General features: G+C 39.0%; 1 protein-coding gene across 2 annotated transcripts in view; it reads left to right on the top strand.

Moving 5' to 3' along the window:
* Positions 1–11729, top strand: part of MYLIP (myosin regulatory light chain interacting protein) — a 17849-nt gene extending 6120 nt beyond the window's left edge. The window contains exons 2-6 of one of the 2 annotated variants that reach the window (XM_006909250.3): positions 5847–6032; positions 7304–7501; positions 7989–8153; positions 9016–9436; positions 10785–11729. In XM_006909250.3, coding sequence (XP_006909312.1) covers positions 5847–6032; positions 7304–7501; positions 7989–8153; positions 9016–9436; positions 10785–10874 — 1060 coding nt within the window. In that variant the 3' untranslated portion in view covers positions 10875–11729. The remainder of the gene's footprint in view (positions 1–5846; positions 6033–7303; positions 7502–7988; positions 8154–9015; positions 9437–10784) is intronic. The other variant, XM_006909249.1, reaches the window with a different exon arrangement.
* Positions 11730–11735: the final 6 nt, after the last annotated feature.

Below are 11735 nucleotides of genomic sequence, written 5' to 3'. Positions count from 1 at the left end.
CCCGTCCCCGTCCCCAAAACACTGCTATCTCCATATCTTTTAACTGCTTTGGAGCCTGAAGATGAGCAAATTTATCAGTGATTCCCATTTTGCATTTTGGGCTTTGAGAAGGATTTCCTTAAGCCTGTAAGGAAACCTGACTTGGTAATTATTTGGCTGTGACAGGTTTTCTCAATTGCAAGCCTTCCATGAAGTGTAGATTTAATGGTTCATTTTAGGTATAGCTATTCATTTGAATTCTGAACCTAGACCCTAAGGGATTTTCACTAGTATTATTTTCTCAACTTCTTACTATGAAAATTTTCAAACATATTGGTAAGTTGAAAATTTTTACAGTGACCACCCAATAACCCCACCTAGATTCTGCTGTTAACAATTTACTATACTTGCTTTATCACATTTTTATCCTTTTATTGATCTCTCTACACATCTATTACTCTGTCTTTTTGGTGCTTTTCAAAATTAGTTGTACATAAGTATACTTCCCCTAAATACTTCAGTATGTATATCATTAACTAGAACTCAATATTTATCTACAGTTTTTAAATATAAAATCTATATATGATAAAATGCATAAACGCTAATCATATCATTTAATGGATTTTGACAGCTGGATGTGTCTGTTCAAACAAGACCCTTATCAAGATTTAGAATGTTACCATCACTCCAGAAAGTTTGCTCCTGCCCTTCTGCAGCCAAACCCACCTCCTTCCCCATCCCCACTCACCCATTGCATGACCAGGGTTGTATTTTTTCCAGTATAGATTAATTATGTCTGTTCCACTTCATGTAGATGAATTCATGATGTGTATACACTTTTGTGTCTGTCTTATTTTGTTCATCATATATTTTTTGAGATCTGTCTTATTGTATACATGAGTGTCTTGTTCCTGTTTGTTTATCCACACTCCTGTTTTCCAACTATTATGAATAAAGCTGCTGTGAACATTCAAGTACAAGTTTTTTTTTTGGTAGACATGTGTTTTCATTTCTCTTGAGTAAATAAATACCTAAGACTGGAATAGCTGGGTCATAGAAGAGGTAGGTAATCATGTAGTTTTGCAAGCAACTGCCAGACCTTTTCTCAAAGCACTTGTACCATTCTGTACTCCCACCAAGAATGTATGAGAGTCCAATTCTTCGACATCCCTGCCAGCTTTCTGGTGGGTATGTGGTGGTAGCATCCTGTGGTTTCAATTTGTATGTTGCTATTGATTAATAAAGCTAAGTACTCTTTCATGTGCTTATTGGCCGTCTGTACATCTTTTGTGAAGTGTCTGTTCAAGTCATTCACCCGTTTTTATTGAGTTGTCTTTATCTTTGAGCTGTACAAATTCTCTACGTATACTAGTTCTTTGTCAGATGTTGTGTAAATACTGTATTTTCTCCTGTGGCTTACCTGCTTCCTTGATGCCTTTTGGAGAAGTTTTTAATTTGGGTAAAGTTTAATTTATCTGTTTGTTTCTTTTATAATTTTTGCTGACTGCATCCTGAGACACCTTTTCTTACCCCTATGTCATGAAAATACTCTCTTATGTTTCATTTTAAAAGCATTATGTTTATAGCTTTTACATTTAGGCCTATGATCCATCTTGGACTGATTTTTGTTTCCCTGGAACTTAAGATGCAAAACAATAAACTCTTACAGCAATTCTGTTTTGATTTGGTAGTTTTTATATATAACTTGGCAGTCAGAGTTTTGTTTAAAGTAAACTTTTGTGGTTAGTTAAGCGACTCATTGGACTGAGGCAGGCATACACATGATCTCAGTGGGTCTAACCAGGTGAAGGACAAACTAGCCATTACTAACTACTAACGGGTGGCCAGGTTCACACAGGTCTTTTAAGGGAGAAATACAGTTCAATTTTGGGGACTGGGATGTTTTTAAAAATAGCTCCTTAGCCATTTTAAAGATGTTTTAGGTTAGTTACTTAAATTTTGAGTTTAATAGTGCATGTGGATATAGTTGTTTTACATTTGTGTCACAAAAAGCTCTTTAAAGCAATGTAACTGGGAAGATACCCAGAGGGCAGTAATTGGGAGTAACCATCTGTGATGAGTAGATAGACAACTCCAGATAGGTTTGCAGAAAGTTCTGCTTTGATTATTAGAAGATTTCTTTATGAGACAAGCCAGTGTGTAGAGGAGAGTTCTCAAAATTACAATTCTTAAAAGATAAATGACATAATTCCTTATAATAATGGGAAGGAATTTTTAGATTTGAGGAAATTCGAAGTACTTTGAAACCAAACTATATTAAGAATATGTGACTTTTTTAAATTAAAATTTAGCATATCCTTTTTCACTCCATTTTTTTCAGTCTTCCATAATGTTCATAATGCTACAGTAAGTATGAAATCATTTGTATCCATGAAGCAAAGATATGAGTTAACCAGAATGTTTCACTTTGGGCGCTAAAATGTGATTCATCTATTGAAAATATTCATTTTCTTACTAACTAGGTAAAACTTGAATAATCATGAATTTCAAGGTATGACCAGAAGAATGTTTAGAGAATGTACTTTGAGCTTATGTCTGTAGGACATAGCTACAGACATTTGCTTAAGACAAACAAAATAGTTTTTTTTTTCCCCAAAGACTTTCATTCTGTTTGTGATTCTAGCATGTAGCCTAAATTGAATTAGTTATGTTAACCACTTTTGATCTTTAGTAAAAAAACAAAAACAATTCACTGCATGCATGACTTCTTTGACCACATCTGCTTGTTTTTGATAATATTGGTAACATTTCACCCACTTTACAAAATAAGGACAGGGTGTGGGGGGTGAAAATCCATGAGCCAGACAGTTACAGGCCAGATGGTTCGAGAGAAAACAATAGGAGAAAATATTGGATTTGAAACCATTCCTAACTCTTGAACCAGCACTGGATTCCTTGTTGGAAATGTGTCTCTGTGCTCTGCCATCCTCCCTCTTGGAAAGAGCACATTAACTAGAGTCTGCCAGTGGCTCCTTTGCTGTCACCATTTCATTGTGTTGTTCTCCTAGAGAGCATAAACTGGTTCCCCAAAAGCCAATTTGTGGCTGTAGTTATTTTGATAGGATATGTTCCTTCACACTAAAAGTTTCATCTGAAAAGGAACAGTCAGCCATGTTCACCCTGTAACACCAGCATAGGATTTGGCACAGAGGCAAAGCACAACAAATATTTGACTTGAAATGAGAAGGTTGCTTTATAGCCATAAAACTGAAAAATGCAGGAAGGGCTCTGTCAGAAAGCTTATGTCAACAGAAAGGAGGAGGATTCTCCTGCTCATAGGATATTGATTGCAGTCCAGCCTAGAATGTGAAGTATGTAGAAAAGGCCAATTGTCCCCTGTCCCCTTTTTTATTTCTGACTTACATGCAGGGAAAGGATCAGCATTACTCCTGAGTTACTGACCACCTGTTAATATTTTGTTACTGCGGCTTTGCCTCTGATTTTGGCAGCCGTCTCTCCAGAAGTAGGCGTGGATAGTTTGGAAAAAGAAATTGGATCAATTTTGAAACTCTTTCGCAAGTTATACTTACTCTTTAATAAAGCAGAAACGAGTCTCTAATTTGATAGGTGGGAAATACCTTAAAAGATAACTTTCACATAAGCAGTAATTAAATTGAGAAAACAGTTTGCGGTGATACTCTTTAACAGTCTTTGAGCACATAATTTCTTCTTTAATGTAAACATATATCCAGATTTTCATTTCCTACTAACCCCCCATGAATACAGAGACAGAGGTATATTAACCAAGGTGAAGTTTACTGAATGGTCATCAAAAAAGCATTTTGAGGGCTGAAGCAATGCTGTAACAGCAAGATTTTATGACAGTGCTAGGCCTCAGTCCTCAGATAGCTATTTTAAAACAAGTTATTTTTGTGGTTATTGCTTTGCCCCAGTAGGGACCCCCTTCTCAGTTTAGCAGTATGTCAGAAATACTTTAAAGACTAGCAGATGTTTGGGTTAATAAAAACCATGCTTATCTTCTTTCATTTCTATTGTGCATTCTTACTGTGATTTCTTCGTAGGGGCTTTGAATAAAGGAAAAAAACTGCAGTATTTGGCAGAGTCTGATCATTTTAAACATTGCTTTATCATTATAGAAGGCACGAAACATTTAAATAGCTCTTAAAGGGATATTAATGGCTTTTGTCAGCCTGATGTTTTGAGACTCTCCATAGAGTCCCTCCTTATAGTTCTAGCCTTGTTTCTACCCTTTCTTACTTTGCTCATGTTGTCCCATCTACCTGGAACATCAAATACAGACTAGTCCATAAATAAAAGCAGTGTTGAGGACTGGAATGAGGGTATCCATCTGCAGTGGGGAGCTGAAATTAGGAGTGCTGTTCAGAGCAACACTCAGCTTTACCAATGGTCCTAACTCATTTGTTAAGGAATATTATGGCATTTTAAGCATGTTTGAGAGGCTATAACAAGTCATCGAAGGAAGATTATACCTATACATTTGCCAGAGACAAATTTTATAACTTAGGCCGATCTGTCTATGGTTTAGATGCTCTCTTGAGAATCTTAGGCAGTGTGGATTGGCAGGCAACAATATTTGAAGTTTCCCAGGAGTTTCTGAGTACAGCATACCTTTTAGTAAATGTAGAATATAATATTGTACATGATTAAGACAGGTCAAATGGAATGAAACTATAGCGGGAATGAATATAAACTAATTGCAGACAATATGCAGTTCCACTTAACATTTATGGAGCTCTCTGATAGTAGAGGCACTTAAGAAGTTAGAATATGTCAAATACCATGATATAGGAATAAATAGTTTGCATGTGATATAGACGAAAATGTAGCTAAATGAGGGGACAGAAAGAATGGCCCTTCAAGACAGAAGGAACAATGAGACCAGCCAGGAGGCATGAATGTGCTTGGTTTTTCCTGGAAGAGGAATTGTTCCTTCTCCCCAGGGCATAGTGGCTGGAGGGAATGACAGGAAATGTGGCTAGAAAGTTGGGGCCAGAGGGTGGAGAAGCCTGGGTTCAGGCTGACATTGTGCTTCCTCGGGAACAATGGGATCCCTTGAAGGATTTTGAGCAGAGAAGTGGCAAGTGCATACCAGAAGGAAGCAGCTTGGAAAGTAGATCAGCACAGACGCTGGAAGAGAGATAAGCTTAGAGGATATTGTAAATTCTCTGACAGTTTAGAAATGCAAGTAGGGCAGAGGAGGTAGAAGTAGGAAGAGTGGAACTGGATTTAAAGTGTTTTCAGAGATAGAACGTAGGTGGAAAGAAGATTGAGAGTCAAAAGTAAGTCTGAGAGAAATAACAAGACTATGCTTTTCATTGGGAGAAAAAGTAGGTTTGGGAAGAAAGACACTGAGTTCAGTTTTGAATTAGAGCTAAAATTGAGATACTAAAAACATCCAAGTGCAGAAGTCTGCGGGCAGTTGGACATTTGGATCTGATTCCTAGGAGAGAAGTTGGGGCTAAGACTAGAGATTTGGGGGTCATTTGAGTAAAGATGAGGATCTTAAGGTATCAATTACAGGTCAAGATAAAGTTTTTCTGATTAAGATTATTTCTTTTAAAAAATTTTAATACAGAAACTTGTGTATAATTATTTCACATTTTGTAACTTGAACACTACTGAATTTGTCTTAGATTTGTTATGTTTGGGTTATACTTTTCATTCCAGAGAAACTTAGTCCTTAGACTTATTTTGCCTGGATACTCATGATAAAAAAGATTCTTTAATGTAAGCCTTTTCAGGGTGGCTTTTTAAATTGCTATGTTTTCCTTACTTAAAAGGGATTATGAAAATGCTAAGTAAGCAGATCGAGTTTGGTATCAAGTTAGTTGCCAGCATAACCTCATTCTTGTATTGCTTTGCAGGCATATCTTTTTCTTGCATATCAAGGAGGCCCTCCAGGCTGGCCATCTCCAGTGTTCCCCAGAGCAGGCAGTGGAACTCAGTGCCCTTCTGGCCCAGACCAAGTTTGGAGACTACAATCAGAACACTGCCAAGTACAGCTACGAGGAGCTGTGTGCAAAGGAACTCTCCAGTGCCACCTTGAACAGGTAAGGCTGCGGTTAAGGTTAGTGTTTATACCTGAAGATCTAGCAAATTTATAAGAATTTTCAGAAGAAAATTGATCTGTAGTGTAGACAGATAATTTGCGAGGTTAAGTCTAAGCCATTGCCCAATTTAACCGGTTATTTTCAAAAGATTCCTAACCTTTTCTTTGAGAAACTTATAAACGTAACACATAATCCACACAAATAAATGTCCTTATATGAAATGCTATATAACAGGAAGTTTTTAAATATCTGACCTTTTAAGAATGCAAGTCTCCTAAAATAAAAAGTCTATCATGTATATTGGAATTTTCTCCATCCCAGCAAGGATTAAACCAAGAGACCTAACAGGTGTCTTAGTTATCTATTCCTCGGTAACAAGTTACCCTGAATTACTGGCTTAAAACCATAAACATTAGCTCACAGTTCTGTGGGTCAGGAATCTGATCCTGGCTTGCTGGGTTGTCAGGCTCAAGATCTCTCATGAGGCTGCTGTCAAGCTATTGGTAGAGTTCAGTCTCAACTGAAGGCTCAACTGTGGGAAGGATCTGCTTCCAGGCTGACTCATGTGGCTTATTGGCAGGCCTTGTTCCCTCACTTCATGAGCCTCTCAATGGAACTGTTTCATTACCTGGTACCTGGCTTCACCCAGGACAAGCAATCCAAGTCAGAGCAAGAGAGAAAACCAAGATGGAAGTTAAAAGTCATTTTAGGACTTAATTTCAGAAGTGAGTGACGTCCCATCATTTCTGCCATATTCTGTTCATTAGAAGCAAGTGATTAATCCAGCCCATGCTCAGGTGAAGGACATCACCAAGAGCGAGAGCACCAGGAGGTGGAGATCTTTAAGGACTATGTTAGAGGCTATATGCCACAACAGATAAAATAAATGCTGCATTTTTCAGTCATAAAAAATCCAATCAATACCTTATAATGCTGGTATAATGAAACATAAAAGCAAAAGTAAGCAAATATATGAGAGGTTCCTACATAAAAATTAAAGATTTTCTATAATTCTTCTAAATCACCCTCATGAAGCATCCCCAGTAGTTTTTTCTACTGAATATTTAATAGTCAATATCTTAGTGTCTTAGACATATTTTATAGTAAGTTTGCTAACTAAGCGAAACATGTTAATATGTAGCTTTACGTTCTTGTGATTCATAAATGATAGTGTCAGTATGATTCACTAGTGAATATGATAGAGATTTATCTCTAAAGACTGTATAATTTAATTATTCTGTATATCTCTGTGCCTTTTTGGTGTCCTACAGCATTGTTGCAAAGCATAAGGAGTTGGAGGGGACCAGCCAGGCTTCAGCTGAATACCAAGTTTTGCAGATTGTGTCCGCAATGGAAAACTATGGCATAGAATGGCATTCTGTGAGGGACAGCGAAGGGCAGAAACTACTCATTGGGGTTGGACCTGAAGGAATCTCAATTTGTAAAGATGACTTTAGCCCAATTAATAGGTAACCCACGTCTTAAATACTTTTAGACCTAAGTATATGTATACCTTTGTAGCTCTGATCATGAAAATAGAGTGGGATTTACCAAATAGTTACCTTTTAAGAATACAGTGTTTCATTTTGATACATAACATTCATTTTACGCAGGCTTTGATAAGCATTTAATTGTTTTTTAAATAGTAACTCAAATGTATTGATGTGGCAGTCTTAATATTTTTCAAATAAGTTGTTCACTGCTAAAACAAATCTCATTTTCACCTATACACACACATACACCCCCCGATAACTCACTTCAGCGCTTCTCTCCACTGATCCACAATTGCCTTGCAGTGTGCCTTTGTAACTGGAGAGCAAAATGCTTACTTAAATGATAGCCCCAGACTGAATGTCTGATTTTATTGCTGGGTCATGAACATATGGGAGTCCTACTAAGGTGCACACATGGTGACAAATCTCTCCTCCTTGCTTACTTTTCTCTTTCCGTCTTCAGGATAGCTTACCCTGTAGTGCAGATGGCCACCCAGTCAGGAAAGAATGTGTACCTGACCGTCACCAAGGAGTCTGGGAACAGCATCGTGCTCTTGTTTAAGATGATCAGCACCAGGGCAGCCAGCGGGCTCTACCGAGCAATCACGGAGACACATGCTTTCTACAGGCATGTACTGCTATTTATCCTGTCGCCATAGCATCCGTCCACAGCTCTAAGGTTTTCGGGTGACAATGAGGCTCCTGTAGTCTCTGGTGTCATTGTTTCAGTGAATCCTGTACAGAATTTAAGAAATTAGCTGCTTTCGAACGTTTCGTTTCTACTGTGGCAGTGGAGTCCTTATCAACGTCATCTTGCTTTTCCCACAGAAAGTGCGTACGTATGAGCTGCGCAGACACCTTCCCCTGCTTATCTCCCCCAGCTCCTTCCTCACAGCACCTCCTCTCCTCGAGATGACTCAGGTGGTTTCACCTCTGCCCTTTCCTAACAGGGTGACCTAAGCCATCTTTCCTTTCAGGGGGAGCTGCTATCCTGAATCCTCACTTCATCGTAGAGCTTTTTAAATCATTTTGATACTCTCATTTTAGAGGGTGCTTTAAAATCGAGTTGTGATTTCACTTGAATATTTGGAAAATTAAAGCTAAGAAATTTAATTGGCAGGCAACCTGAACCTTTTTTGCGGTAAAATAGTCACACAAATTGTGGAGCAGAATGGAAAATTTGTAGCAATTTTTTTAAATGAAGCCAAGACTTCAAAGAACAATGTCCTTTGTCTTGTCACTAGTTGGTTAGGACTAGCTCATGCCTGTGCAGATGGAGAACATTCACTGTCCCCGACATTTATGGCTGCTAGAATCATTGAGATCTTTAACACATATAACACTGGAAGAATTTACTTTCAAGAATAAAAACAAGAATATCAAATGTCTACCGACACAAATATTCTTATTCATCGCAGCATTTTATAGTCTGAATCACGGGAATACTGGGCTTGTGAGTATTGAGGTGGCTGTTCAATCTCTCCCTGTAGGTGTGATACAGTGACCAGTGCTGTCATGATGCAGTATAGCCGAGACTTGAAGGGCCACTTGGCATCTCTCTTTCTGAATGAAAACATTAACCTCGGCAAGAAGTATGTCTTCGACATTAAAAGAACATCGAAGGAGGTGTATGACCATGCCAGGAGGGCTCTGTACAATGCCGGCGTTGTGGACCTTGTCTCGAGAAGTGACCACAGTCCTCCAAACTCTCCTCTGAAGTCTTCGGAGAGCGGCATAAACTGCAATAGCTGCGAGGGCCTCAGCTGCCAGCAGACCAGAGTGCTCCAGGAGAAGCTGCGTAAGCTGAAGGAAGCCATGCTATGCATGGTGTGCTGTGAGGAGGAGATCAACTCGGCCTTCTGTCCTTGCGGCCACACCGTGTGCTGTGAGGGCTGTGCCGCTCAGCTCCAGGTGAGGAGGTGTCAGCTGGCCTGCTTTTCCATGGCAGCCTCACTTATCCCTCCAGTTCATAGCCAGTGAGTACCTGCTACGTGCCAGGTGTTGGCTCACTAATGCATGAACCGAGAAAGTCCACTTCTACTTGGAAAGGGTCCTTACATTTGGTGACTTTAAAGGGTCTTTTATGTTTGGTTGCCCTTGGAAACATTTTGGATTAAGCATTACTGTTTGCGACAATGTAATTACTCTAAACTACAGACATTTTTCAAGTGCTGGAAGCAAGGCTCAGATTCACAAGGTAATGGACACACACAGTTAGTGGCTGAGCCCGGGGACTTGAATCCAGGCCTCCTGAGGGCTGGTCCAGCATTTCTTCTTCCATTTCATGTTGCCTAACATTTGCTGACACTTAGGAGGATGGTCTTTATTATTTACTTAAAAGAGTCGGTTATAGTTAACTCTCAATTATCCACGAGTAGGTCATTTACTCTGTGATTATTTGTGATGAATTTCCTTTTATTACTCTAGGGGCCCCTTGGATTGGCTCTAACTTAGCAAGTCAAAGTTTAATGTTAACACAAAAATAAAAGCAACCCATATGTAGTATTTTTTCCTTCCTTGCACTGTACATTTCCTCTTAAAATAATTTTTTCAATTCGTTTTCATTCCCAGAATTGTTTGCTAAATTTTACTTTGGTTTTATGTAAAATTGGCCCTAAATAACATCTAGTCCTTCAGAAAGTGCTAATTACAGAGCTATTTTTAGGGCTATATAATGAGCCAACAGGATGCCTATGTCCTTCTTAAGCGTAGCTCATGCTACTATGACACGTTATCTCCCCAGGAACCATCATGGGTTTGTCCTTTTCTGCCCACATAGTCTGACCCTCATGCCCAAGGTTCCCTTTATGGCTGGGGAACGGGTGTGCTTGCTGGGAAGCCAACAGGGGTGTGGACCTGTGCCTTTGACTGTAGGAGCAGAGCCATACTCTGGCCGTGTGGCATCAACCCAGTCCTGCATCACTGCCTGAGGGGTTGTAATTTGCCCATGTAGGGACCACAGCCTCATTGCACAGTAAGATGTGTTTGGGAATCACTTTACTCGTGCCTCATTGAGAGTTTGATGGAAAACCTGATTAATCGCCTTCAGTTTATGCTTTTTCAGAATATTCGTTTTTAATTCCTTATAAAGTATGAACTTTCAAACCAGTGAGAAATCAAAGATCTCTACCAATTAAAAACTAAAAATAATTATGACCGCAACTTATTTAGAAAACAGAACGTAATGGGTACCGCGGGTGAACACTGAAGACACATCTCGAAGGTGTCCTGACAGGTGTTGTTGGCTTCTCTTTTCCAGTCATGTCCGGTCTGCCGGTCGCGGGTAGAGCATGTGCAGCACGTCTACCTTCCAACCCACACCAGTCTTCTCAACCTAACTGTCATCTGATCTGTTGTGCACTTACTGGACAGGCCATGTTTCTGTGAACTGCCCTATTATTAACTATAAAATGATAGATCGTGGAGTAAAATAAATACTCCGACACCCATCTGCCATGCAACGTTTAAGAAAGAAAAGGAAGAATAAAAAGAATACGATACTCCTCACCACCAAAACACATGAGCAGCTCCAGTGGTGGGGACCAGGAAGACCTCGGGACACAGACACATTCCTCAGATTTTCATTCTTTTTATGATCAAGTAAAGGAATAGTAAAATCTCTGATGTCAGTTAAGTGGTGACATAGCCAAAAAGTGGGTACCGGTACCTTTTAGGAAGTGATGTTGTAAGTCTCCTTAATGTATCCCAAGGTAAGTTTTCTACTTAACAGCCAGTTTGTAGGAATTGGTTTGAAGAATTTACTTGGTTGGTTTTTTTTGTTTGTTTGTTTTTTGTTTGGTTGGATTTTTTGTTTTGTTTTTGTTTTGTTGTTACTTTGTATGGTCACAGAGCTCTGAACATTTTTAACAGGAAGATTTTTCTTAAAGAAATAGTTGTCGTTTTAATGTCACTTCTGTTTTTATAACTCGTTTAAGAATTATTGGGAAGCAAACATTTAAAAATTAATTCTGTGGCTTTTAAAAAAAAGTTGACAGCAAAGTGGTCAGATTTAAACCAGTCTGGCTAGTAGAAAACAGATAACTCAACGTGGGTGGCTTCCTGTTCCCTCCCCATCTCCTTACCCCCAGGCCTTTCAATTATAAAGTGCTACCAATTTGGTTAAAAGATTTCTGTGGAATAGTCAGCACTCCTTGGGCCTCTTGAGCTGGTGGAATATTTTAAGATCGAAAAGGGAGTATGCCTTGGAAAG

This window comes from Pteropus alecto, unplaced genomic scaffold, assembly GCF_000325575.1.
Source record: "Pteropus alecto unplaced genomic scaffold, ASM32557v1 scaffold121, whole genome shotgun sequence".
NCBI classification, from domain to species: Eukaryota; Metazoa; Chordata; class Mammalia; order Chiroptera; family Pteropodidae; genus Pteropus; species Pteropus alecto.
Note: the sequence above shows the minus strand (reverse complement) of the source record. Positions and strands in the feature narration are given on the sequence as shown.